Raw genomic sequence first — 27,995 nt, forward strand, 5'->3', positions numbered from 1 at the left:
TCCTTCCGGCCAGAGGCTGGGCATTACTCGGTGGCGGGAAAGCGGCGGCTGCAGCGCGTCTTCCCGGACGCTGAGGGGCCGGAGGCGGCGGCGAGTCCCGGGCTGGCCGCGGGCGCCACCATGGATGCGGCCGAGGTGGAGTTTCTGGCCGAGAAGGAGCTGGTCACCATTATCCCGAACTTCAGTCTGGACAAGATCTACCTCATCGGGGTGAGACCCGCTGAGCCTCCGGCTCGCCCTGGTCGGTTCCCGCTTCCGGGAGGGGGGCGGGGCGGCGGGTCCAGAGCCCACAGGTGTCGTCGGGCGGCGTTCGGGACCCCGCGCAGGTGAACGGTGGGGCGCGGTGTGGCCGAGAGCGCGCTCGGGCTTCAGCCCGTGGACAGCAGAGGTCCAGCGATGCAGTTGTGAGGGACGGTGTGTGTGTGTGTGTTTGCTTGCAGGGCGATCTGGGGCCTTTCAACCCCGGCTTACCAGTGCAGGTGCCTCTGTGGCTGGCGATCAACCTGAAACAGAGACAGAAGTGTCGGCTGCTCCCCCCCGAGTGGATGGACGTGGGTGAGGACGTGGAGGGGGAGCGGGGTGTGGTGGGGGAGGCGGACCGTGGGGGCCGGGGTCGCCCTCCCGCGAGTGGAGGCACGCGGTCCTTCCACGGACGCAGCGTCGCTCATCAGGTGAAATCAATGAATGCTTCCCAGCCTCACCTGCGAGAGGCCGCGGGTCACTGTTAGTAATGGTCGTTTGGGGTGTGTGTACAAATTCTAGTTCAGGTTTTGATTTTAAGATATTTCCACAAACTTTTATTTTATTTTAATTCTAGTTTTATATTGCAGTATAGTTGATTAACAGTGTTGTGGTAGTTTCAGGTGTTCAGCAAAGTGATTCAGGTACATATACATGTATCTATTCTTTTTCAAATTCTTTTCCCACTTCGGTTATTACAGAATAGTGAGCGGAGTTCCCTGTGCTGTACAGTAGGTCCTTATTGATTATCTATTTTAAATATCATAGTGTGTATATGTCAAACCCAAACTACCAGTTTATCCCTCCCCTCCACCTTTCCCCTTTGGTCACGGTAAGTTTGTTTTCTAAGTCTGTGAGTCTGTTTACATTTTGTAAATAAGTTCATTTGTATCATTTTTCTAGATTCCGCATATAAGCAATATCATATGATATTTGTCTTTCTTTGTCTGACTTACTTCACTTAGTATGATAATCTCCAGGTCCATCCGTGTTGCTCCAAGTGGCATTATTTCTTTCTTTTTTAATGGCTGAGCAATATTCCATTGTATATATGTACCACATCTTCTTTATCCGTTCCTCTGTCGATGGACATTTAGGTTGCTTCCATGTCTGGGCTGTTGTAAACAGGGCTGCAGTGAACATTGGGGTGCATGGATCTTTTCGAATTAAGTTTTGTCCCGGTAGATGCCCGGGAGTGGGATTGCTGGATCATATGGTAATGCTATTTCTAGTTTTCTGAGGAACCTCCATACTGTTCTCCATAGTGGCTGTATCAATTTACATTCCCACCAACAGTGCAAGAGGGTTCTATTTTCTCCACACCGTCTCCAGTATTTATTGTTTGTAGGTGTTTTGATGTTAGCCATCCTGATTGGTGTGAGTTAACATCTCATTGTAGTTTTGATTTGCATTTCTCTAATGATTAGAGATGTTGAGCATCTTCTCATGTGCCTGTGGACGTCTGTATGTTTTCTTTGGAAAAAAGGCTATTTAGGTCTCCTGTCTGTTTTTTGATAGGGTGGTTTGGTTTTTTTGGGTTTTTTTTTTTTTTTTTTTTTTTTTTGATATTGACCTGCATGAGATCTTTCTAAATTTTGGAGATTAATCTTTTGTTGGTCACATCATTTGCAAATATTTTCTCCCATTCTGTGGGTTGTCTTTTCATATTGTATATGGTTTTCTTTGCTGTGCAAAAGCTTTTGAGTTTAAAGAGGTCCCGTTTGTTTATTTTTATTTTTGTTTTTAAGTTTTATTTTATATTGGAGTATAGTTGATTAACAATGTTGTGTTTGGGACTTCGCTGGTGGCACAGTGGTTAAGAATCCGCCTGCCAATGCAGCGGACACGGGTTCGAGCCCTGGTCCGGGAAGATCCCACATGCCGTGGAACAACTAAGCCCGTGCGCCACAACTACTGAGCCTGCATTCTAGAGCCCGCAAGTCATAACTACTGAGCCCACGTGCCACAACTACTGAAGCCCACGCGCCTAGAGCCCGTGCTCCGCAACAAGAGATACCACCACAATGAGAAGCCGGTGCGCAGTAACAACGACCCAATGCAGCCAAATAAATAAATAAACAAAACAAAACAATGTTGTGTTAGTTCCAGGTGTACAGAAAAGTGATTCAGTTATACGTATACATGTATCTATTCTTTTTCAAATTCTTTTCCCATTTAGATTACTAGGATATTGAGCAGAGTTCCATGTGCTATACAGTAGGTGCTTGTTGGGTATCTATTTTAAATATGGTAGTGTGTATATGTCAATCCCAAACTCCAGATTTATCCCTCCTCTCCACTTCTCCCCTTTGGTAACCATAAGTTTGTTTTCTAAGTCTGTGAGTCTGTTTCTGTTTTGTAAATAAGTTCATTTCTCTCATTTTTTTTTAGATTCTCCATATAAGCGATATCATATGATATTTGTTTTTCTCTGTCTGGCTTACTTTACTTAGTATGATAATCACCAGGTTCATCCATGTTGCTACAAATGGCATCATTTCATTCTTTTTTTTTTTTTTTTTTTTTTATTAAAGCATAGGTGATTTTTTTTAACATCTTTATTGGAGTAGAATTGCTTTACAATGGTGTGTTAGTTTCTGCTGTATAACAAAGTGAATCAGCCATACATATACATGTATCCCCATATCTCCTCCCTCTTGCATCTCCCTCCCACCCTCCCTATCCCACCCCTCTAGGTGGTCACAAAGCACCGAGCTGATCTCCCTGTGCTAGCATGGGTGATTTACAATGTTGTGCTAATCTCTGCTGTACAGCAAAGTGACTCACATATGTACATATATATACATTCCTTTTTTTTCTTTTTTTCCTAAAGAGTGGTACATTAGATCATTTATTTGTGGCAAGACAGACATTTCCATAGTGCATTTTTTCCCATAATAGAAGCTTTAAATATTCCCTTATTTTCCTTAGAAATTTGATTTTTGCTGGAAATGGACTAGATTTTTCAAGATTTTAAAAATTTTTTTATTTTTTATTGAAATATATTTGATTTACAATGTTGTGCCACTCTGCTGTACAGCAAAATGACTCATTTATACACATACACTCATTTTTTATATTTTTTTCAATTACGATTTATCCCGGGATATTGAATATAGTTCCCTATGCTGTATAGTAGGACCTTGTTGTTTATCCACTCTATATAATGGTTTACATCTGCTAACCCCAACTTCCCAGTTGATCCCTCTCCCCCACTGCCCTTCCCTTTGGCAACCACAAGTATGATCTCTTATGTCTGTGAGTCTGTTTCTGTTTTGTAGATAGGTTCATTTGTGTCATATTTTAGATTCCACATATAACTCATATCATATGGTATTTGTATTTCTCTTTCTGGCTTATTTCATTTAGTATGATAATCTCCAGGTCTATCTGTGTTGCTGCAAATGGCATTATTTCATTCTTAATGGCTGAGTAATACTCCATTGTATATATGTACCATATCATCTTTATGCATTCATATGCTGATGGACATTTAGGTGGCTGACATGTCTGGGCTATTGTAAGCAGCACTGCAGTGAACATTGGGGTGCATGTATCCTTTCAAACCATGGTTTTCTCCAGATATATGACCAGTAGTGGGATTGCTGGGTTGTATGGTTCTATTTTTAGTTTTTTAAGGAACGTCCATACTGTTCTCCATAGTGACTGTACCAATTTACATTCCCACCAACAGTGTAGGAGGGTTCCCTTTTCTCCACACCCTCTCCAGTATTTATTGTTTGTAGAGTTTTTGATGATGGCCATTCTGACTGGTGTGAGGTGATATCTCATTGTAGTTTCAATTTACATTTCTTTAAGAATTAGCGATGTTGAGCATTATTTCATGTGCCTGTGGACGTCTATATGTCTTCTTTGGAGGAAAGTGTATTTAGGTCTTCGCCCATTTTTTTATTGGGTTTGTTTTTTTGATATTGAGCTACATGACCTGTTTGTAAATTTTGGAGATTAATCTTTTGTTGGTCACATCGTTTGCAAATACTTTCTCCCATTCTGTGGGTTGTCTTTTCGTTTTGCTTATGGTTTCCTTTGCAGAAGCTTTTGAGTTTAGTGAGGTACCATTTGTTTTTTTTTGTTTTTGTTTTAATTTTAAAAAATTTATTATTATTATTTTTTATTTATTTGTTTTGGCTGTGCCAGGTCTTTGTTGTGGCATGCGGGCTTCTAAGTTTTGGCGTGTGGGCTTCTTAGTTGTGGCCTGCGGGCTTCTTAGTTTTGGCATGCATGCAGGATCTAGTTCCCTGTTCAGGGATCAAACCAGGGTCCCCTGCATTGGGAGCTCAGAGTCTTTCCCACTGGATCACCAGGTGAGTCCCTTTTTGTTTTTCATTTTTCATTTTTATTTTATATTGGAGTATAGTTGATTAACAATGTTGTGTTATTTTCAGGTGTACAATGAAGTGATTTAGTTATACATGTATGAACTCTTTTTCAAATTCTTTTTTCATTTAGGTTATTAGAGAATGTTAATCAGAGTTCCCTGTGCTATACAGTAGGTCCTTGTTGATTATGTATTTTAAATATACTAGCGTGTACAGTAAGTCCCTGCATATGAACCTTCAAGTTGCGAACTTTCAAAGATGGGAACGTGCGTTCACATGTCCATTCACGTCTGTTAGTTCACGTGTCTGGCGTACATTGCCATGTGCGTGCATCCTCTACAAGTGGTTGGGCTTTTGTGTACTTTACAGTACTGTATAGAGTACACTAGTACGGTATCTTTATTTCAAACTCAGGATGTCCGGAAGCAAGCATAAAAGCAGCGGTGATGTAGCTGGTGCTGCTAAGAAGTGCCAAGCAATAACAGTGGAAACAAAAGTGAAAATAATTGAGAGAGTGGAGCGAGGCGAAAAGATGGCAGACGTCGCTCGTTCTCATAACAAGAATCGTTCAACCACCAGCACGATCCTAAAGAACAAGGACAAGATCATGGAACGTGAAGTCTGCTGTGCCGATGATGTTGACAGTAATATCAAAGAAGCGTGGAAAAGTGATGGAGGAGATGCAGAAACTTCTCAGTATGTGGATGCCGGATCAGCATCATCATCGAGTCACGCTCAGCTTAATGCTGATTCAAGAGAAACCAAAAGCCTTTATGAAGACTTAAAGAAGAAACATGGCAAAGAATCAGAGGGCACATCTTTGTTTTTTGTTTTTTTTTAATCAGTCATCAATTTTATACATATCATTGTATACACGTCAATCCCAATCTTCCAATTCAGCACACCACCATCCCCACCCCACCGCAGTTTTCCCCCCTTGGTGTCCATACGTTTCTTCTCTACATCTGTGTCTCAACTTCTGCCCTGCAACCTGGTTCATCTGTACCATTTTCCTAGGTTCCACATACATGTGTTAATATACGATATTTGTTTTTCTCTTTCTGACTTACTTCACTCTGTATGACAGTCTCTAGATCCATCCACGTCTCAACAAATGACTCAATTTTGTTCCTTTTTATGGCTGAGTAATATTCCATTGTATATACGTACCACAACTTCTTTATCCATTCGTCTGTCCATGGGCACTTAGGTTGCTTCCATGACCTGGCTATTGTAAATAGTGCTGCAATGAACATTGGGGTGCATGTGTCTTTTTGAATTACGGTTTTCTCTGGGTATATGCCCAGTAGTGGGATTGCTGGGTCATATGGTAATTCTATTTTTAGTTTTTTAAGGAACCTCCATATTGTTCTCCATAGTGGCTGTATCCATTTACATTCCCACCAACAGTGCAAGAGGGTTCCCTTTTCTCCACACCCCCTCCAGCATTTGTTGTTTGTAGATTTTCTGATGATGCCCATTCTAACTGGTGTGAGGTGACACCTCATTGTAGTTTTGATTTGCATTTCTCTAATAATTAGTGATGTTGAGCATCTTTTCATGTGCTTCATGGCCGTCTGTATGTCTTCTTTGGAGAAATGTCTATTTAGGTCTTCTGCCCATTTTTGGATTGGGGTGTTTGTTTCTTTAATATTGAGCTGAATGAGCTGTTTATATATTTTGGAGATTAATCCTTTGTCTGTTGATTCGTTTGCAAATATTTTCTCCCATTCTGAGGGTTGTCTTTTCGACTTGTTTATGGTTTCCTTTGCTGTGCAAAAGCTTTGAAGTTTCATTAGGTCCCATTTGTTTATTTTTGTTTTTATTTCCATTTCTCTAGGAGGTGGATCAAAAAAGATCTTGCTGTGATTTATGTCAAAGAGTGTTCTTCCTATGTTTTCCTCTAAGAGTTTTATAGTGCCAGTCTTACATTTAGGTTTCTAATCCATTTTGAGTTTATTTTTGTGTATGGTGTTAGGGAGTATTCTAATTTCATTCTTTTACATGTAGCTGTCCAGTTTTCCCAGCACCACTTATTGAAGAGACTGTCTTTTCTCCATTGTATATCTTTGCCTCCTTTGTCATAGATTAGTTGACCATAGGTGCGTGGGTTTATCTCTGGGCTTTCTATCTTGTTCCATTGATATATGTTTCTGTTTTTGTGCCAGTACCATATTGTCTTGATTACTGTAGCTTTGTAGTATAGTCTGAAGTCAGGGAGTCTGATTCCTTCAGCTCCGTTTTTTTCCCTCAAGACTGCTTTGGCTATTCGGGGTCTTTTGTGTCTCCACACAAATTTTAAGATGGTTTGTTCTAGTTCCATAAAAAATGCCATTGGTAATTTGATAGGGATTGCATTGAATCTGTAGATTGCTTTGGGTAGTAGATTTTCACAATGTTGATTCTTCCAATCCAAGAACATGGTATATCTCTCCATCTGTTGGTACCATCTTTAATTTCTTTCATCAATGTCTTATAGTTTTCTGCATACAGGTCTTTTGTCTCCCTAGGTAGGTTTATTCCTAGGTATTTTATTCTTTTTGTTGCAATGGTAAATGGGAGTGTTTCCATAATTTCTCTTTCAGATTTTTCATCATTAGTGTATAGGAATGCAAGAGATTTCTGTGCATTAATTTTGTATCCTGCAACTTTACCAAATTCATTAATTAGCTCTAGCAGTTTTCTGGTGGCAGTTTTAGGATTCTCTATGTATAGTATCATGTCATCTGCAAACAGTGACAGTTTTACTTCTTGTTTTCCAATTTGTATTACTTTTATTTCTTTTTCTTCTCTGATTGCCGTGGCTAGGACTTCCAAAACTATGTTGAATAATAGTGGTGAGAGTGGACATCCTTGTCTTGTTCCTGATCTTAGAGGAAATGCTTTCAGTTTTTCACCGTTGAGAATGATGTTTGCTGTGGGTTTGTCATATATGGCCTTTATTATGTTGAGGTAGGTTCCCTCTATGCCCACTTTCTGGAGAGTTTTTATCATACATGGGTGTTGAATTTTGTCAAAAGCTTTTTCTGCATCTATTGAGATGATCATATGGTTTCTATTCTTCAATTTGTTAATATGGTGTATCACATTGATTGATTTGCGTATATTGAAGAATCCTTGCATCCCTGGGATAAATCCCACTTGATCGTGGTGTATGATCCTTTTAATGTGTTGTTGGATTCTGCTTGCTAGTATTTTGTTGAGGATTTTTGCAGCTATATTCATCAGTGATATTGGTCTGTAATTTTCTTTTTTTGTAGTGTCTTTGTCTGGTTTTGGTATCAGGGTGATGGTGGCCTCATAGAATGAGTTTGGGAGTGTTCCTTCCTCTGCAATTTTTTGGAAGAGTCTGAGAAGGATTAGGTGTTAGCTCTTCTCTAAATGTTTGATAGAATTCACCTGTGAAGCCATCTGGTCCTGGACTTTTGTTTGTTGGAAGATTTTTAATTACAGTTTCAATTTCATTACTTGTGATTGGTCTGTTCATATTTTCTGTTTCTTCCTGGTTCAGTCTTAGAAGGTTATACCTTTCTAAGAATTTGTCCATTTCTTCCAGGTTGTCCATTTTATTGGCATAGAGTTGCTTGTAGTAGTCTCTTAGGATGCTTTGTATTTCTGCGGTGTCTGTTGTAACTTCTCCTTTTTCATTTCTGATTTTATTGATTTGAGTCCTCTCCCTCTTTTTCTTGATGAGTCTGGCTAATGGCTTATCAATTTTGTTTATCTTCTCAAAGAACCAGCTTTTAGTTTTATTGATCTTTGCTATTGTTTTCTTTGTTTCTATTTCATTTATTTCCACTCTGATCTTTATGATTTCTTTCCTTCTGCTAACTTTAGGTTTTGTTTGTTCTTCTTTCTCTAGTTTCTTTAGGTGTAAGGTTAGATTGTTTACTTGAGATTTTTCTTGTTTCTTGAGGTAGGCTTGTATAGCTATAAACTTCCCTCTTAGAACTGCTTTTGCTGCATTCCATAGGTTTTGGGTTGTCGTGTTTTCATTGTCATTTGTCTCTAGGTATTTTTTGATTTCCTCTTTGATTTCTTCAGTGATCTCTTGGTTATTCAGTAACATATTGTTTAGCCTCCATGTGTTTGTGTTTTTTATGTTTTTTTCCCTGTAATTCATTTCTAATCTCATGGCGTTGTGGTCAGAAAAGATGCTTGATATGATTTCAGTTTTCTTAAATTTACTGAGGCTTGATTTGTGACCCAAGATGTGATCTATCCTGGAGAATGTTCCGTGTGCACATGAGAAGAAAGTGTAATCTGCTGTTTTTGGATGGAATGTCCTATAAATATCAATTAAATCTATCTGGTCTCTTGTGTCATTTAAAGCTTCTGTTTCCTTATTTATTTTCATTTTGGATGATCTGTGCATTGGTGTAAGTGAGGTGTTAAAGTCCCCCACTATTATTGTGTTACTGTCGATTTGCTCTCTTATAGCTGTTAGCAGTTGCCTTATGTATTGAGGTGCCCCTATGTTGGGTGCATATATATTTATAATTGTTATATCTTCTTCTTGGATTGATCCCTTGATCATTATGTAGTGTCCTTCCTTGTCTCTTGTAACATTCTTTATTTTAAAGTCTATTTTATCTGATATGAGTATAGCTACTCCAGCTTTCTTTTGATTTCCATTTGCATGGAATATCTTTTTCCAGCCCCTCACTTTCAGTCTGTATGTGTCCCTAGGTCTGAAGTGGGTCTGTTGTAGACAGCATATATATGGGTCTTGTTTTTGTATCCATTCAGCAAGCCTGTGTCTTTTGGTTGGAGCATTTAATCCAATCACGTTTAAGGTAATTATCGATATGTATGTTCCTATGACCATTTTCTTAATTGTTTTGGGTTTGTTTTTGTAGGTCCTTTTCTTCTCTTATGTTTCCCACTTAGAGAAGTTCCTTTAGCATTTGTTGTAGAGCTGGTTTGGTGGTGCTGAATTCTCTTAGCTTTTGCTTGTCTGTAAAGCTTTTGATTTCTCCATCAAATCTAAATGAGATCCTTGGCAGGTAGAGTAATCTTGATTGTAGGTTCTTCCCTTTCATCACTTTAAGTATATCATGCCACTCCCTTCTGGCTTGTAGAGTTTCTGCTGAGAAATCAGCTGTTAACCTTATGGGAGTTCCCTTGTATGTTATTTGTCGTTTTTCCCTTGCTGCTTTCAATAATTTTTCTTTGTCTTTAATTTTTGCGAATTTGATTACTATGTGTCTCGGCGTGTTTCTCCTTGGGTTTATCCTGTATGGGACTCTCTGCGCTTCCTGGACTTGGGTGGCTATTTCCTTTCCCATGTTAGGGAAGTTTTCGACTATAATCTCTTCAAATATTCTCTCGTGTCCTTTCTCTCTCTCTTCTCCTTCTGGGACCCCTATAATACGAATGTTGTTGCGTTTAGTGTTGTCCCAGAGGTCTCTTAGGCTGTCTTCATTTGTTTTCTTTCTTTTTTCTTTAGTCTGTTCCGCAGCAGTGAATTCCATCATTCTGTCTTCCAGGTCACTTATCCGTTCTTCTGCCTCAGTTATTCTGCTATTGATTCCTTCTAGTGTAGTTTTCATTTCAGTTATTGTATTGGTCATCTCTGTTTGTTTGTTCTTTAATTCTTCTAGGTCTTTGTTAATCATTTCTTGCATCTTCTCAGTCTTTGCCTCCATTCTTATTCCGAGGTCCTGGATCATCTTCACTATCATTATTCTGAATTCTTTTTCTGGAAGGTTGCCTATCTCCACTTCATTTAGTTGTTTTTCTGGGGGTTTTTCTTGTTCCTTCATCTGGTATATAGCCCTCTGCCTTTTCATCTTGTCTGTCTTTCTGTGAATGTGGTTTTTGTTCCACAGGCTGCAGGATTGTAGTTTTTCTTGCTTCTGCTGTCTGCCCTCTGGTGGTTGAGGCTATCTAAGAGGCTTGATGGGAGGCTCTGGTGGTGAGTAGAGCTGACTGTTCCTGGGGGGGTCAGAGCTCACTAAAACTTTAATCCACTTGACTGTTGATGGGTGGGGCTGGGTTCCCTCCCTGTTGGTTGTTTTGCCTGAGGCAACCCAACACTGGAGCCTACCTGGGCTCTTTGGTGGGGCTAATGACAGACTCTGGGAGGGCTCACGCCAAGGAGTACTTCCCAGAACTTCTGCTGCCAGTGTCCTTGTCCCCACGGTGAAACAGAGCCACCCCCCGCCTCTGCAGAAGACCTTCCAACACTAGCAGGTAGGTCTGGTTCAGGTTCAGTCTCCCCCAGGGTCACTGCTCCTTCCCCTGGGTCCCGATGCCCACACTGTTTTGTGTGTGCCCTCCAAGAGTGGGGTCTCTGTTTCCCCGAGTCCTGTCAAAGTCCTGCATTCAATTCCCACTAGGCTTCAAAGTCTGATTCTCTATGAATTCCTCCTCCCTTTGCCGGACCCCCTGGTTGGGAAGCCTGACGTGGGGCTCAGAACCTTCACTCCAGTGGGTGGACTTCTGTGGTATAAGTGTTCTCCAGTCTGTGAGTCACCCACCCACCAGTTATGGGATTTGATTTTACTCTGATTGCGCCCCTCCTACCGTCTCATTGTGGCTTCTCCTTTGTCTTTGGATGTGGGGTATCTTTTTTGGTGAGTTCTGGTGTCTTCCTGTCGACGGTTGTCCAGCAGCTAGTTGTGATTCTGGTGTTCTCGCAAGAGGGAGTGAGAGCATGTCCTTCTACTCCGCCATCTTGGTTCCTCCTTCAAGGGCACATCTTTTAATGCCAGCCATGGCTGGTTTCACCAGTTCAAGGCTAGAGCCACCCTTCACAAGGTAAAAGTAAGTGGCGAGGCAGCGAGTGCAGATACGATAGCTGCCCGGGAATTTCCTGAAGCGCTTTGAGAAATTATTGATGAAGGCATGTATTTACCCGAGCGGGTTTTTAATGTGGATGAGACAGGACTGTACTGGAAGAGGATGCCAGACTGAAGTTACATCAGTAAGGAGGAAACGTTGATGCCATGCTCTGAAGCAGCAAAGGATAGGCTAACTCTGTTGTGTGATGGCAATGCTTCTGGTGATATGAAGCTGAAGCCTCTGTTAGTTTATCATTTAGAGAACCCAAGAGCCCTTAAAAACATAGCCAAGGGCTCTCTTCGTGTTGTGTGGAAGAGTAACCCCAAAGCCTGGGTTATACAGGCCATTTTCCAGGATTGGTTTTTCCACCACTTTATCCCAGAGGTAGAGAAACATTGCTTGGAGAAGGACATCCCATTCAACATTCTTTTGCTGCTCGACAGTGATCCGGGCCACCCCCCATTCATGAATGACTTTCATCCCAACGTCAAAGTAGTGCATCTGCCACTGAATACCATGTCGCTTCTCCAACATATGGACCAGGGAGTTATAGCGACTTTCAAGAAATACTATTTACGTCACACTTTTCGTCAGGCAGTAAAGGCAAGTGACCAAGCAGGAAGAACTTTGTGACAGTTTTGGAAAGACTATAACGTCTACAAGGCCGTAAAAAAGATTGACTTTCCTTGGCCTGACGTTATGGCCATCACCATGAATGGGGTTTGGAAGAACCTTTGCCCGCAGTTTGTTCACGATTTTCATGGATTTGAGAAGGTGGATGAGGAGTCCAAAGAGGTCTTCAGCAACTTCGTGACCCTCAGCAAGAAGCTGGAGCTAGATCTGCAAGAGGACAACCTCACTGAACTCCTTGGTGTGCAACACAAGGAGCTGACTGATGAAGACCTGAAGGAATTGGAGGCCCAGAGAAAGGACGAAGACAGACAAGAGGAAGAAGTAACTGAAGAACCGAAGAGATTCACAACACAGGAAATTGCAAGGGGATTTTCTTTATTTGAGGGGGCACTGTTAGTTTTTGAGGCACAGGACCCTAACACAGAACGGTACCCGAAGGTTGCAGCAGCCAATCAGAATGCAATCCAGTGCTACCGTGTCATCTGTGAGGAGATAAAAAGAGCCACTACCAAGACATCACTGGATCGTTTTTTCAAGAGGGTAGATAGAATCGAATGCAGCAAAGAACCAGAACCTGTGCCGTGAACATCAGGCATGAGTGGAATTGCAGCTTGCCCTCCGTCTCCTATTGCTGACGTTCCTTCAGCTCTACCATGTCCCACCTCCTCTCCCTCCTCCAGTCAGTAACTCTTCCTGCCTGTTCACTCGATGCCAGCTCTGTATGCCAGCTGTTGTACTGTACTACTGTACTTTTCAAGGTACTGTACTGTAAGATTTAAAATGTTTATTTTTTGTGTTTGTTTTTATGTATTATTTGTGTGAAAAGTATTATAAACCAATTACAGTACAGTACTATATAGCCTATTGTGTTGGTTGGGTACCTACGCTAACTTTGTTGGACTTTTGAACAAATGGGACTACGAATGCCCTCACGGAACGGAACTCGTTCGTATGTGGGAAACTTACTGTATATGTCAATCCCAAGCTCCCCAATTTATCCTTCCCCTACATCTTTTTACTTTGGTAACCATAAGTTTGTTTTCTAAGTCTGTGAGTCCGTTTCTGTTTTGTAAATAAGTCCATTTGTATATTTTGTTTTAGATTCCGCATAGAAGCCGTATCATATGATATTTGCCTTTCTCTTTGTGGCTTACTTCACTTAGTATGATAATCTCCAGGTTTGTCTGTGTTGCTGCAAATGGCATTATATCATTCCTTTTAATGGCTGAGTAATACCCCATTGTATATATGTACCACATCTTCTTTATCCATTCCTCTGTCAAAGAACATTTAGGTTGCTTCCATGTCCTGGCTATTGTAAGCAGTGCTGCAATGAACATTGGGGTGCATGTATCCTTTCGAATCATGGTTTTTTTCCAGATTTATGCCCAGGAGTGGGATTCCTGGGTCATATGGTAGCTCTGTTTTTAGTTTTTTAAGGAACCTCCATACTGTTTTCCATAGTGGCTGTACCAGTTTACATGCCCAACAAGAGTGTAGAAAGGTTCTCTTTTCTCCACACCCTCACCAGTATTTATTGTTTGTAGACTTTTTGGTGATGGCCATTCTCACCAGTGTGAGCTGATATCTCATTGTAGTTTTGATTTGCATTTCTCTAATAATTAGCGACGTTGAGCATCTTCTCATGTGCCTGAGGCCATCTGTATGTTTCCTTTGGAGAAAAGTCTATTTAGGTCTCTTGTCCATTTTTTGATGGGGTTGTTTGTTTATCAAGCTGTATGAGTTGTCTGTAAATTTTGGAGAGTGATCCCTTGTCAATGGCATCGTTTGCAAATATTTTCTCCCATTCTGTGGGTTGTCTTCTTGTTTTGTTTATGGTTTCCTTTGCTTGCAGAAGCTTTTGAGTTTAATGAGGTCCCATTTGTTTATTTTTGTTTTAATTTTTCTTTTACTTTGGTGTTTAATTGATTAACAGCATTGTTATTTTCAGGTGTACAGCAAAGTGATTCAGTTATACATATACATGTCCCTCCTGTTTTTCAAATTTTTTTCCCATTTCAGTTGTTACAGAATAGTGAGCAGAGTTCCCTGTGTTACACTGTAGGTCCTGTTGGTTATTTATTTGCAATATAGTAGTGTGTATATGTCAGTCCCATACTCCCAATTTATCCTTCCCCTCCACCTTTCCCCTTTGGTAATCGTAACTTTGTTTTCTAAGTCAGTGAGTCTGTTTCTATTTTGTAAATAAGTCCATTTGTATATTTTGTTTTAGATTCTGCATATAAGTGATATCATGTGATATTTGTCTTTCTGTGTCTGGCTTACTTGACTTAGTATGATAATCTCCAAGTCCATCCACGTTGCTGCAAATGGAATTATTTCATTCTTTTTTTTTTTAATCGAAGTATCGATGATGTATAATGTCGTGTGCATCTCTGCTGTACAGCAGAGTGACTCGGTGATTCACATATATACATTCTTTTTTTAAAATATTCTTTTCCATTATGGTTTATCCCAGGAGGTTGGATGTAGTTCCCAGTGCTAAACAGTAGGACCTTGTTTTTTATCTGTTATATATATGGTAGTTTGCATCTACCAACCGCAAACTCCCAGTCCATCCCTCGCTCCCTCCACCCCTCCTGCTTGGCAGCCACCAATCTGATCTCTATGTCTGTGAGTCTGTTTCTGTTTTGTAGATAGGTTCATTTGTGCCATATTTTAGATTCTACATGTAAGTGATATCACATAGTATTTGTCTTTCTCTTTCTGACTTACTTCACTTAGTATGATACTCTCTGGTTGCATCCATGTTGCTGCAAATGGCATTATTTCGTTCTTTTTTATGGCCGAGTAGTATTTCATTGTATATATGTATCACATCTTCTTTATGAAGATGGACATTTAGGTTTCTTCCATGTCTCAGCTATTGTAAGCAGCGCTACCAAGAAAATAGCGGTGTGTGTATCTTTTTCAATTATAGTTTTGTCCAGGTATATGCCCAGGAGTTGGATTGTTGGATCATATGGTAGCTCTAGTTTTAGTTTCTGAGGAACCTCCATACTGTTCTCCATAGTAGCTGCACCAACTTACATTCCCACCAACAGTGTAGGAGGGTTCTCTTTTCTCCGCACCCTCTCCAGAATTTATTGTTTGTAGACTTTTTGATGATGGCCGTTCTGACTGGTGTGAGGTGATATTATAGTTCTAATTTGCATTTCTCTAATAATTAGCGATGTTGAGCATCTTCTCATGTGCCTGTGGATGTCTGTATGTTTTTTTTTGGAGAAAAGGCTATTTAGGTGTCCTGTCCATTTTTTGATGGGGTTGTTTGCTTTTTTGATATTGAGTTGCATGAGCTCTTTGTAAATTTTTGGAGATTGATTTCTTGTCGGTCACATCCTTTGCCAGTATTTTCTCCTGTTCTGTAGGTTGTCGTTTCGTTTTGTTTATGGTTTCCTTTGCTGTGAAAAGCTTTTCAGTTTAATGAGGTCCCATTTGTTTATTTTTGTTTTGGTTTCAATTTTTATTTTATATTGGGGTTTCATTGATTAATAACGTTGTGTTAGTTTCAGGTATACAGTGTAGTGATTCAGTTTTACATATACATGTATCTACTCTTTTTCAAATTCTTTTCCCATTTCAGTTATTACAGGATAGTGAGCAGAGTTCCCTGTGTTATACAGTAGGTCCTTGTTGGTTACTTATTTGAAATATAGTAGTGTATGTATGTCAGTCCCATACTCCCAATTTATCTTTCCCCTCCACTTTTCTCCTTTGGTAACTGTAAGTTTATTTTCTAAGTCTGTGAGCCTGTTTCTGTTTTGTAAATAAGTTCATTTGCATATTTTGTTTTAGATTCTGCATATAAGTCGTATTATATGATATTTGTCTTTCTCTGTCTGGTTTACTTCACTTAGTATGATAATCTCCAGGTCTGTCTGTGTTGCTGCAAATGGCATTATGTCATTCCTTTTAATGGCTGAGTAATACTCCAGTGTATATATGTACCACATCCTCTTTATCCATTCATCTGTTGGTGAACATTTATGTTGCTTCCATGTCTTGGCTATTGTAAGCAGCACTTCAATGAACATTGGGGTGCATGTATCCTTTCGAACCGTGGTTTTCTCCAGATATATGACCAGGAGTGGGATTGCTGCATCTTATGGTAGCTCTATTTTTAGTTTTTTAAAGAACGTCCATACTCTTTTCCATAGTTACTGTACCAATTTACATTCCCACCAACAGCATAGGAGGGTTCCCTTTTCTCCACACCCTCTCCAGTATTTATTGTTTGTATACTTTTTGATGTTAGCCATTCTGACTGGTGTAAGGTGATATCTCATTGTAGTTTTGATTTGCATTTCTCTTATAATTAGTGATGTTGAGCATCTTTTCATGTGCCTCTTGGCCCTCTGTATGTCTTCTTTGGAGAAAAGTCTATTTAGGTCTTCCCCCATTTTTATATCGGGTTGTTTGGGTTTTTTTGATACTGAGCTGCATGAGCTGTTTGTAAATTTTGGAGATTAAGCTTTTGTTGGTCACAACGTTTGCAAATATTTTCTCTCATTCTGTGGGTTGTCTTGTTGTTTTGTTTATGGTTTTGTTTGCTTGCAAAAGCTTTTGAGTTTAATGAGGTCTCATTTGTTTATTTTTGTTTTTATTTTCATTATTCTAGGAGACAGATCAAAAAGATTTTGCTGTGATTTATGTCAGAGTGTTCTGCCTATGTTTCCCTCTAAGAGTTTTTAGTATCCCAACCTTACACTTAGGTCTTTAATTCTGCTTGACTTTATTTTTGTGTATGCTGTTAGACAGTGTTCTAGTTTCTTTTCTTTTTTTTTTAATAAATTTTATTTATTTATGTATATATGTATGTATGTATGTATTGGCTGCGTTGGGTCTTCCTTGCCGCACGCGGGCTTTCTCCAGTTGCGGCGAGCGGGGGCTACTCTTCTTTGTGGTGCGCAGGCTTGTCATTGTGGTGGCTTCTTTTGTTGCGGAGCACGCGCTCTAGGCGTGCAGGCTTCAGTAGTTGTGGCGCGTGGGCTCAGTAGTTGTGGCTCATGGACTCTAGAGCGCAGGCTTAGTAGTTGTGGCGCACGGGCTTAGTTGCTCTGCGGCATGTGGGATCTTCCCAGACCAGGGCTCGAACCTGTGTCTCCTGCATTGGAAGGCGGATTCTTAACCACTGCGCCATCAGGGAAGCCCTCTAGTTTCAGTCTTTTACATGAAGCTCTCCTGTACACACTGGTACAGGACACACTGTGTACCAGTGTAGCACCACTTATTTAAGAGAATGTCTTTTCTCCATTGTATAGGCTTGCCTCCTTAGTCGTAGATTAATTGGCCATAAGTTTGTGTGTTTGTTTCTGAGCTTTCTTTGATCTATATTTTTTGTGTTTGCCTGTAGCATACTGTTTTGATTACCATAGCTTTTTGTAGTATGGTCTGAAGTCAGGGAGCTTGATTGCTCAAGTTTCGTTTTCTCTTGTCAGGATTCCTTTGGCTATTCCGCATCTATTTTGTTTCCATACGCATTTTAAAATGTTTTGTTCTAGTTCTGTGAAAAATGCCACTGTTAATTTGATAGGGATTGCGTTGATTCCGTAGAATGACTTGGGTAGTATAGTGATTTTGACTACATTGATCTTCCAGTTGAAGAACATGGTATATCTTTCCATCTGTTTGTGTCATCTTTGATTTCTTTCATTAGTGTATTAAAGTTTTCAGAGTACAGGTCTTTTGTCTCCTTAGGTTTATTCCTGGGAATTTTATTCTTTTTGATGTGCTGGTAAATGGGATTGTTTCTTTAATTTCTGTTTCTGTTCTTTCATTGTTAGTGTATAGAAATGCAACAGATTTCTGTGTATGTATTTTGTATCCTGCCACTTTGCTGAATTCATTGATCAGCTCCTGTAGTTTTCTGGTAGCATCTTTAGGATTTTCTATGTATAGTATCCTGTAATCTTCAAACAGTGACAGTTTTACTTCTTTTCCAATTTGGATTCCTTTTATTTCTTTTTCTTTTCTGATTGCCATGACTAGGACTTCCAAACTATGTTGAATAAAAGTGGAGACGGTGGACATCCTTATCTTGTTCTTGATCTCATAGGAAATGCTTTCAGGTTTTCACTGTTGAGTATGATGTTAGCTGTAGGTTTGTCATATATGGCCTTTATTATGTTGAGGTAGGTTCCCTCTATGCCCACTTTCTGGAGAGTTTTTATTATAAATTGGTGTTGAATTTTGTCAAAAGCCTTTTCTGCATCTATTGAGATGATCATTTTTTTTGTTGTTTTTGTTTTATTTATTTATTTATGGCTGACTTGGTTCTTCGTTGCTGCGCGAGGGCTCTCTAGTTGTGGCGAGTGGGGGCTACTCTTCGTTGCGGTGCGCAGGCTTCTCATTGCTGTTGCTTCTCTTGTTGCAGAGCACAGGCTCTAGGCACGTGGGCTTTAGTAGTTGTGGCTCATGGGCTCTAGAGCGCAGGCTCAGTAGTTGTGGCACACAGGCTTAGTTGCTCCGCGGCATGTGGGATCTTCCCGGACCAGGGCTCGAACCTGTGTCCCCTGCATTGGCAGGTGGATTCTTAACCACTGCGCCACCAGGGAAGTCTGATCATATGGTTTTTATTCTTCAGTTTGTTAATGTGGTGTATCACACTGATTGATTTGCAGATATTGAAAAATCCTTCCAACATTGGGATAATCCCACTTGATCATGGTGTATGATCCTTTTAGAGTATTGTTCGATTCGGTTTGCTGGTATTTTTTTGAGGATTTTTGCGTCTGTTCATCAGTGATATTAGCCTGTAATTTTCTCTTTTTTATGGTATCTTTGTCTGGTTTTGATATTAGAGTGATGGTGGCCTTATAGAATGAGTTTGAGCATGTTCTTTCCTTTGCAATTTTTGGGAATAGTCTCAGAAGGATAGGTTGTTAAACTCTTCTCTGAATGTTTGATAGAATTTAGCTGTGAAGCCATCAGGTCCTGGAATTTTGTTTGTTGGGAGTTTTTTAATCACAGTTTCATTTTTAGTACTTGTGATTTGTCTGTTCATATTTTCGTTTTCTTCCTGGTTCAGTCTTGGAGGGTTGTTCCTTTCTAAGAATTTGTCCTTTTCTTTTAGGTTGTCCATTTTATTGGCATATAGTTGTTTGTAGTAGTCTCTTATGATCCTTTGTATTTCTGTTGTAACTTCTCCTGTTTCATGTGTAATTTTATTTATTTTAGCCCTCTCCCTTTTTTTCTTGATATGTCTGGCTAAAGGTTTATCAATTTTGTTTATCCTTTCAAAAAACCAGCTTTTAGTTTTATTGATATTTTCTATTTTTTCTTTGTTTCTATTTCATTTATTTCTGCTCTGATATTTATTATTTCTTTCAGTATACTATCTTTGGGTTTTGTTTGTTCTTCTTGCTCTAGTTGCTTTAGGTCTAAGATTAGGTTGTTTATTTGAGATTTTTCTTGTTTTCTGAGGTAGGATTGTATTGCTATACACTTCCCTCTTAGAACTGCTTTTTCTGTATCCTGTAGATTTTGGATGGTCATGATTTTGTTTTCATTTGTCTCTAGGTATTTTTTAATTTCCTTTTTGGTTTCGTCAGTGATCCATTGGTTGTTTAGTAGCATATTGTTTAGCCTCAACATGTTTGAGTTTTTACAGTTTTTTTCTTCTAGTTGATTCTAATCTCATAGTGTTGTGGTCGGAAAAGATGCTTGATACGATTTCAGTTTTCTTAAATTTACTGAGCCTTGCTTTGTGGCCCAGCATGTGATCAATCCTGGAGAATGTTCCATGTGCACTGGAAAAGAATGTGTATTCTGTGGCTTTTGGATGGAATGCTCTATAAATATCAATTAAGTCCATCTGGTCTAATTTGTCACTTAAGGCTTGTGTTTCCTTATTGATCTTCTGTCTGGATGATCTGTCCATTGATGAAAGTGGGGTGTTAAATCCCCCTACTATTATTGTGTTACTGTCAATTTCTCCTTTTATGGATGTTAGTATCTGCCTTATATATTGAGGTGCTCCTATGTACACCTCCTATGAGGTGCACCTATGGGTGCATATACATTTACAATTGTTATATCTTCTTCTTTCATTGATCCCTTGATCATTATGTAGTGTCCTTCTTTGTCTCTTGTAACAGTCTTTATTTTAAAGTCTAGGGACTTCCTTGGTGGCACAGTGGTTAAGAATCCACCTGCCAATGCAGGGGACACAGGTTCGAGCCCTGTTCCAGGAAGATCCCACATGCCGCGGAGCAGCTAAGCCCATGCGCCACAACTACTGAAGCCCGTGTGCCTACAGCCCGCGCTCCACAACAAGAGAAGCCACCACAATGAGAAGACTGTGCAGCACAACGAAGAGTAGCCCCCACTCGCCACAACTAGAGAAAGCCTGCACGCAGCAATGAAGACCCAGTGCAGCCAAAGATAAATAAATAAAAGTAAATAAATCTATAAAAAAAATTTTTTTTTAAAGTATAGACCAGCATGAGTAGCAGAGTCATTACCTTACATTAGAGAGAATGCCTGAAAATAAGGCATCATCCATCCAAGGCAATATTGTTTTTGGCCACCTCAGTGGATGAGGTTGTGACACAGGGTACAAACATAGATGAACCTTTATTTATTATTTACTTATATTTTTGGCTGCGTTGGGTGTTCATTGCTGCATGTGTGGGCTTTCTCTAGTTATGGTGAGCGCGGGCTACTCTTTGTTGTGGTGCGCGGGCTTCTCATTGCAGTGGCTTGTCTTGTTGCGGAGCACGGGCTCTAGGTGCGAGGGCTTCACAGGCCTCTAGAGCGCAGGCTCAGTAGTTGTGGCACACGGGCTTAGTTGCACTGCGGCATGTGGGATCTTCCCGGACCAGGGCTCAAACCCGTGTCCCCTGCATTGGCAGGCAGATTCTTAACCAGTGAGCCACCAGGGAAGTCCCGATGAACCTTTAAAATGTTACATTAAGTGGGAGAAGAACCAGACACAAAGACCAACTGTTGTATTCTTCTATTTATATGAATTGTTCAGAGCAGGCAGATCCACAGAGACAAAGAAGATTAGTGGTTGCCTAGCAATGAGGGTTTGAGCAGGTGATGGAACCATTATGGGGTTCCTTTTGGGGTGATGAAAATGTTCTGAAGTTGATTGAAGTGATGGGTGCACAACTCTGTGAATATACTAAAAACCATTGAATGGGTGAATTGTACGGTATGTTGATTATGCCTCAGTAAAGCTGTTGGAAAAAAACCGAAAAGAAAATACTGCATCAAAGAGGCACACGGTCTTCATCCTGAACCTTTGCAGTCTTTTTCTCACCTCAGAGCTATGAATGGCTCATTACTAGTAAAGAATGAATGTCACATTTATTTGGGGTCGGGGTTGGGGGGCATATGAAATTTGAAAAGCCTCTGAGCGATTTTGATTATCCCCTTCCCTTTGGAAATCACCCAGGGGTACCTACCTCCTAGAAGCTAGGACACTTGGAGCCAGGTGCACTCAAGTACAGTTTAAGAAAGATTGTTTTGTCTTTACTGCCTGTCCCAAAGGGGTGTGTGAATCTGGTGGTCCTGAAACATGACAGGAAACTCCAGTCCCTTCTGCTCTGAAGGGCATTTTTTAAAGCAGGGACTTCCCCACCCGCCCACCAGGCCCTGGTTCTGTTGGCACTGCATCCCTTTCTGTCAGTTTTGGCCTATTCCAACCCAGGTGATAGAGGGCAAGAACCTGTGTCGTGGGAGGGCCAGAGTCAGAGAGAAGGTGCGGAGACAATTTGCCTGAGGCTTCTCGTACGCCTGGGCCATCCTGTGGTGACAAGGAGTGGAAATCCCTAGTCAGCCCGTGGGTCCTGCCCAGGAGCCAGCTGCTGCTTCTGCCACTGTACATTAGTTCTACCTGTTCTTGGACGGCATATGAATGGAATCATCTGGCATGTCAATTTTTCTCTGACTTCGCTTATTCATCATACTGTTTTTGAGATTCGCCCCTTTTGTTGCACGTGTCATTACGTCATTCTTTCCTCGCTGAGGAGTGTTTCCTTCGTTGTGTGAGTATTCCACAGCTTGGTCCCCCATCCTTCTGTTGGTGGATATTTGGGTCATTTCCCATTTTAGGCTACTGTGAAGAAGGCTGCTTTGAGCAGTCGTGTCTGAGTCTTTTTGCAGGTATGTATTTTTATTTCTCTTGGGTAAATAAACACCTAGAGTTGTGGAACTGCCAGCTCGTAGGGCAGACTGTGCTTCACTCTGTTAGAAACTGCCCAGGAGCCCTGCCGAGTGGTTGAGCCACTCCTGTAACCCCAGCAGAAACGTACGAGTTCCTGTTGTTCCACCCCTGGCCATCACCGGGTATTGTCGGTCATTTTGATTCGTTGCAGGGTTTGAACAGAGGTGTTTCATACTCTGATTTAGATGTGGAAAAGAAAGAGACTCAGTCTGCGGTGTGGAGATGAGTGTGGGGAGAGGGCGGTAGGGGGTTAGCCCGGCAAGAGCTCAGGGTGGCTTGACCAGTGAGTTGATGGAAGCGGGCAGATGTGGTTGGCATCTAGGCGTATTTTGAAGAAAGGAATCAGCAGGATTTGCTGAAGGACAGACCATGGGATCAGAGAGAAGGGGTAAGGGTGCCCACCAGGGTTGCCGCTGGAGCTGCAGGAGCTGGAGCTGCCGTTTCCTGAGCCCGGGCAGATCGCAGGGACACTGTGGGCTAGAGTGGGAGCCGGGAGGGGGGTTTGAACATGTGACACTGGAGGTGCCTGTTAGACATCCGAGCGGCAATATTGTGGGCAGCGGGGCATCTGAGCCAGGAGGTCAGGGGAGGGGCTGAGCTGGGATTCTAGGTGTGGAAGGTGTCATGAGAGCATAGGTGGCGTTTAAATGAAGTGGGATGAGAACACGTGGGATATGGGTGTAGGCGGTGGAGAAGGGGTGAGGGAAGGAGCTCTGTCCTCCAGTGTGTTGAGGTCAGGAAGGCCTGGAGGAGTCGGGGAGATGAGAGGAGAACTTGGGGAGAGTGGTATCCCGGAAGCCAAGTGATAAACACACCCCAAGGATTTGCCCTTGTCAGACGTGACGAGGCCTGAGATGTGGCCGTTGGGTTTAGCTGAGCAGAGGTGGTGGCCTCGGTGAGTCGTGTCAGAGGGTGGGATAGTCGCCCACAGGAACAGTTAATGCCGATGTCAGGGAACTCTTGAAGTTTTGTTGTGAAGGGCATGAGAAATGGATTGTAGCTGGAGAAGGATTTGGTGTCAGGGGAGGGCTTTCTTTTTAAGCTGGAAGATGTTGCGTCGAGTTTGATGGACTGCTTCGAGAGCGGGGGCAAGAGGGAGCACTCAGGAGTGAGGACAGTTGCCGAAGCGGTGTTCTGTGCAGGCGAGAGAAGGTCCAGCGCGCCCCTTAGGAGGATGCGGTGGCGGTAGTGTGCGGAGCCCCGCACGGTGTTGGGGAGAAAGCGTGGAGAAGGCGGGCAGGAGGGAAAGGGAGAGGGTGGCGGGAGCGGGGAGTATGAGGGTTGCAGGGGAGCACCGAGGGCCCCTGGAGGTGGGTGGCCAGTCATTTCAAACGAGACCCCACTGCGGAGCTCTGTCTGTGTGTCCCTTCGCCATGGCGTGCCGTGGCGGGTTCAGGACTCGGGTTTTCTTAGGCCAGGAGGAAGGACAGAAGGGGAGAGGGGTGAGGCGTGTGGAGACTGTTCCTGCGGATGGAACTGGACTCAGCAGTTTGATTCCCGATGTGGGGCTTGCCGCCCTGTATTAGTTGTAAGCTGTCTTGCTCTCTTCTTACTTAGAAGTAAGTACCTTTCTGCAGTCACTGGTTACCATCATCACTGCCTGCATCAAAGGTAGCACACTTCACTCTTTCCCTAAGAAAAGAACTTCAGACTCGGACATACTGTTTTCAGTCATATATTCCGCAGGCCCAGCAATAACAATAACCCAAATCTACCACCTTCTCTAAGAGAAGTGCTTGGGGAAATCGGCCCAGTGATGTCTAGTTAGTGATATGTTATTTCAAAAAGTGGGGTTTTTTAATGTATTTTTTAGTTGATTGACTAGGAAATATAGGTACTTGGTAAATTTGGAAGGTTTTAAAACTATATTTTGCTCATGGTCATGGTAAAATGTACACACTTCTAAATTTCAGAAAAGTTGGAGAAGATTCGGGATCATGAACGAAAGGAAGAAACTTTTACCCCTATGCCCAGCCTTTACTACATGGAGCTCACCAAACTCCTGTTAAATCAGTAAGTACCTCTCACTTCTTCGAACGCCACATGCACGATGGAACCCCCCGTTCCCAGCCCACCTCCTTTCGTGTTCCACGCTCATTACCGAGGGAAGTGGTAGCTTTGGCCCCCAGGTCCTCAGTCAGTAGTCTGGGAGTCGTTTGTGGGCACGCACACACTGGCCGGGCTCTCTCTCTCCCTGTTTCTCTTTTTTCCCTTTTCCACCCTTCCCTCTCCTGGTGAATCCCGTGGTTCTTTGCATTCTGCGTCCTACCCGTCACTTGATATTGGACTCCAGTATCAGCCCATCATCTCTAGCAGTAGCCTTTTTCTTAACTGCAAATGTTTTATTAGTCGAGCTGCACCCCTCTTCTCCTTTGGGCCTGTGCATCTGCGTTCTTGTATCTCTTGCACAGGAAAGGGCCAGGGGTTGCATTTTCCTTCGACCCTGGGCTAAAAGGCAGGTCCGCTGGGGCAAAACTGTTTCCCCTCATCCAGTTGAGGCTCCCCGTGGGCTTCTAATTCCTTGTCCGCCTTGCAGCCAGAGCAGCCTTTCCAAGATGCAGCTGCCCTGTGAGTCCCCTGCCCCTCGGAGCCCCTCGAGGGTCTGAAGCCCTGGTCATGGTGTTCGAAGCACCGCAGAGCCTGGTTCCCTTCTCCCGGCTCTCCCCACGCTCTGCAGTCCTTCCCTCCGATTCTCCGGGGTCCAGGCTCACGTTGGCCTCCTTCACTTCTTCACACATGCCCGGGTCCTCAGAGTGCACAGGTGCACACGTGTGTGTGTGTGTGTGTGTGTACACCGTCCTTCCGCCCAGTGAGGCCACATCTTCCCTGCTCCCTCCTCGGGTTTAGCACAGCAGGTCCTCCCTCCCAGGTTACGTGACCTGTCCTCGTGGCAGCTCTGCACCCCTCTATAGCACTTGTCAGGTGTGATGCTCTAACTGCTGTCTGCCTGTGCTGTCCCCCACCCCTGCCCCCAGGTCTCACGGGCAGGGACTGTCTCGCGTGCCCCCGCACAGTGCCAGGTCCTCACATGTTTGTGGAATGAATGAATGCATCAGTGCAGGGGGCAGGCAAGTGTGGCTACCTGCAGTGTAATTTGCACAGTGTCAAGCTTCTGAAGCCGGTGCACCTGTTCACTGATGGACTCAAGAGCAGAGCCGGAACAGAAGCTGGAAGCCCCCTCCTGCCTGCCGGAGAGCAGCGGGGCCGGGCCCCCCGAGTGGCCCTGTGCAATTCAAGGGAACATCTGCGTAACGTGGACTTGTCCTTGAGTGGACACGCGGCTGCAGTTGTGTAGTTCACAACATTCGCAGCATTCAGCATGCTAAGCGTGCCACCGGGTAGCGGAGATGGCCATGTGGGCTGAGTTCCAGTTTTGTGGGGAAGAGATGCGACCCTGTTGACAGACGTGGTGTACACAGCAGCGTGTGCAGTGCTGCTCAGAGCGCGCAGGGGTGCAGCCCTCATGCCTGGCGCTGCCGGAGGGGCCGGCCTGGAGGGCGAGGGGAAATCCACTAGGGGAGAGGGCCGTGTAGGTAGAAGGACGGACGGTGAAAGGGCCTGGGTTTGTGGAGCAGGGCCGTTGGGACCTGCCTGGACTGAGTGAGGGCAGGGCAGTGGGCGCGGCGCCCCCAGGCGGGCGTCATCCGGAGGCTATGAGAGGGCTGCTGCCGTAGGGGAGGGTGACTTCAGAAGGGAGAATACGGGAGCGGAAGGGAGGCCTGTTCATCTTCAGTGTTTGAAGTTCAATGCGTTATGTACGCAGTTCCTATCGAAACCCTTGTTTTATAATTCCTTAGAGTCATCCATTCAGTGAGGGGACCTTGGTTCTGCAGTGCAGTTCATAAGGAGCTGGGGTCCTTTGTTCTTTAACCTGCTGTTCAGAGCGTAAGATCCAAATGTTTGGGTCTTGAATAAAGTCTACTATATCAATTGTATCCTACTGATTCTCCATCTACTCATCTTGAGCTAATTTTAGCCTGTGGAGGGAGCCTTGCCAGCTTATCCTAGGATGCCTGGTGATGAACGATGTTGACTTTTGCTTTTGTCTTCTAGTTTGTCTCTTTCTTCAAAGGTTAATTTAAAAATGTGTCACACAGGAAGGCTCTTAGAGCGGCCCCGCTGACTCCAAACTTTTACCCAGAATTTGCAGTGTATAGGTGTGCTGTTTATGCTAATTTGCGATTTGTTCTGTGACTTTTGCAAATGTATCTGTTTTCTCTGTAGAGTGGGACAGTCCCTATGCCTCAGGGATTTTGTGAGGATAGAAATGCCTGGCACAGAGCCTTCGTCTTCTTTCCCTAACAGATGGGGTATTAGCATTAGAGGTCATGACCTCTGAGCCAGCCTTTGAAAGAAATTCATTCTAGATGGAAATTCTATAGCATAGAACACTCAGTTATCCTGAGCCAGAGGAGGACCTACTCAGAGCTTCTTCTCCAAGATCTAATTTTTTTTGGTGAATAAACAGAAGTCTTCGTACCACAGCTTGCCCAGGGACAACTAACAAGAGCACAGATAACTCAGTGAGGATCGTGGCTGAATTTTCTTGGCACCAAGCTTAACTGCTAGAAATCCTTACATTTTAAAAAACTGAAAAAGCGAAACAAATTTTGAGGCTAGAACAACTTGTGCATTTTTGCCTAAATCCAAGCAGTATTTACACAGAAGCCACTTCTACCTGGAAGTTGCCTTAGTTTACTGAGTGCTTCCTTATGCGATTTATTTCACCTTTTGCTTCCTTTAGTGCTTCAGACAACATCCCAAAAGCAGATGAGATCCGGACCCTGATCAAGGACGTGTGGGACACACGCACAGCCAAGCTCCGGGTGTCTGCTGACAGCTTTGTGAGACAGCAGGAGGCACACGCCAAGGTGGGCGCGTGGTGGGCCGCCCACGGAGGCTGGATGCTCTGTGGGACAGCCCGCGGCATCTTGTCTGCTTAGGGCATCGCAGGAAGGGATAACTAGCCATGCAGGGCTTTCAGAATATTATTCCTCATTGTATCCTTATTTTTATCCAGTAGATTTAACCTTTCGTGAAATCAAAGACTCAACCAACCCGGTCTGTTTGCCCTTGTGTTTTAGCTGGATAACTTGACCTTGATGGAGATCAACACCAGTGGGGCTTTCCTCACACAAGCGCTCAATCACATGTACAAACTCCGCACGAACCTGCAACCTTCTGACAGCGCCCAGTCTCAGGACTTGTAGGCAGAGACTGGTTTGTAGAGGCCCGTGTCTGCCGGCAGGAGGCTCACCGGGTGGCCTGCGTGCTCGGGACGTGACAGAGGTACTCACATTTCCAGAGTTCTAGAACCACTTCTGAATGTACGCAGAAAAGTGCAGTGAAGCAAGGGATGGGTTTATAACCTTGTTGGAAAGCAACAGGCTTGTGCTTAGTCCTCGAGACATTCTGTAATTCCACGTCTGTATCTGGGAGCCAGCTGTCCTTTCATGGGGGAATGAGAAAAGCATTCGCAGAACGAATGATTTCCCTAGCAGAGCTCCGGGTCTCCTGCACGGGACTGTCGTGTGCAGGTGGGTGTTCGGTGACGTCCGGTGTTGCTTTTAAGATGGAGATATAGCAGGATGGTAACGTGGCCGTGGCCATTTTTCTCCCTTCTTGACCCTGATCTCTTGGGCTAAACGTAGAGTCTGCTACAGAGGCTATTCACACACAGGACAGCAGATGAGTGGCGAGTGACAACCACCCATATTTGTCATCTAAGCCCTGATACACAATAAAGATGGAATCAACCCAAATCTCTGTTGGGTTTTGTTCCTGCATAACTGCCATGCAAAGGA

The 27,995-nt window shown here is 43.0% G+C and overlaps 1 protein-coding gene across 1 annotated transcript; it reads left to right on the forward strand.

Annotated features, from left to right (window-relative positions):
• GINS2 (GINS complex subunit 2) lies at window positions 1–27,953 on the forward strand. The gene is made up of 5 exons (XM_082366940.1): window positions 1–210; window positions 441–555; window positions 24,105–24,204; window positions 26,936–27,062; window positions 27,276–27,953. Exons 1-5 carry the CDS (start codon window positions 121–123, stop codon window positions 27,399–27,401), a joined length of 558 nt encoding a protein of 185 aa, XP_082223066.1. The 5' UTR covers window positions 1–120; the 3' UTR covers window positions 27,402–27,953.
• Window positions 27,954–27,995: the final 42 nt, after the last annotated feature.

The sequence above is a fragment of the Balaenoptera borealis genome (assembly GCF_965194805.1).
Source record: "Balaenoptera borealis genome assembly, chromosome: 19".
Classification (NCBI taxonomy): domain Eukaryota; kingdom Metazoa; phylum Chordata; class Mammalia; order Artiodactyla; family Balaenopteridae; genus Balaenoptera; species Balaenoptera borealis.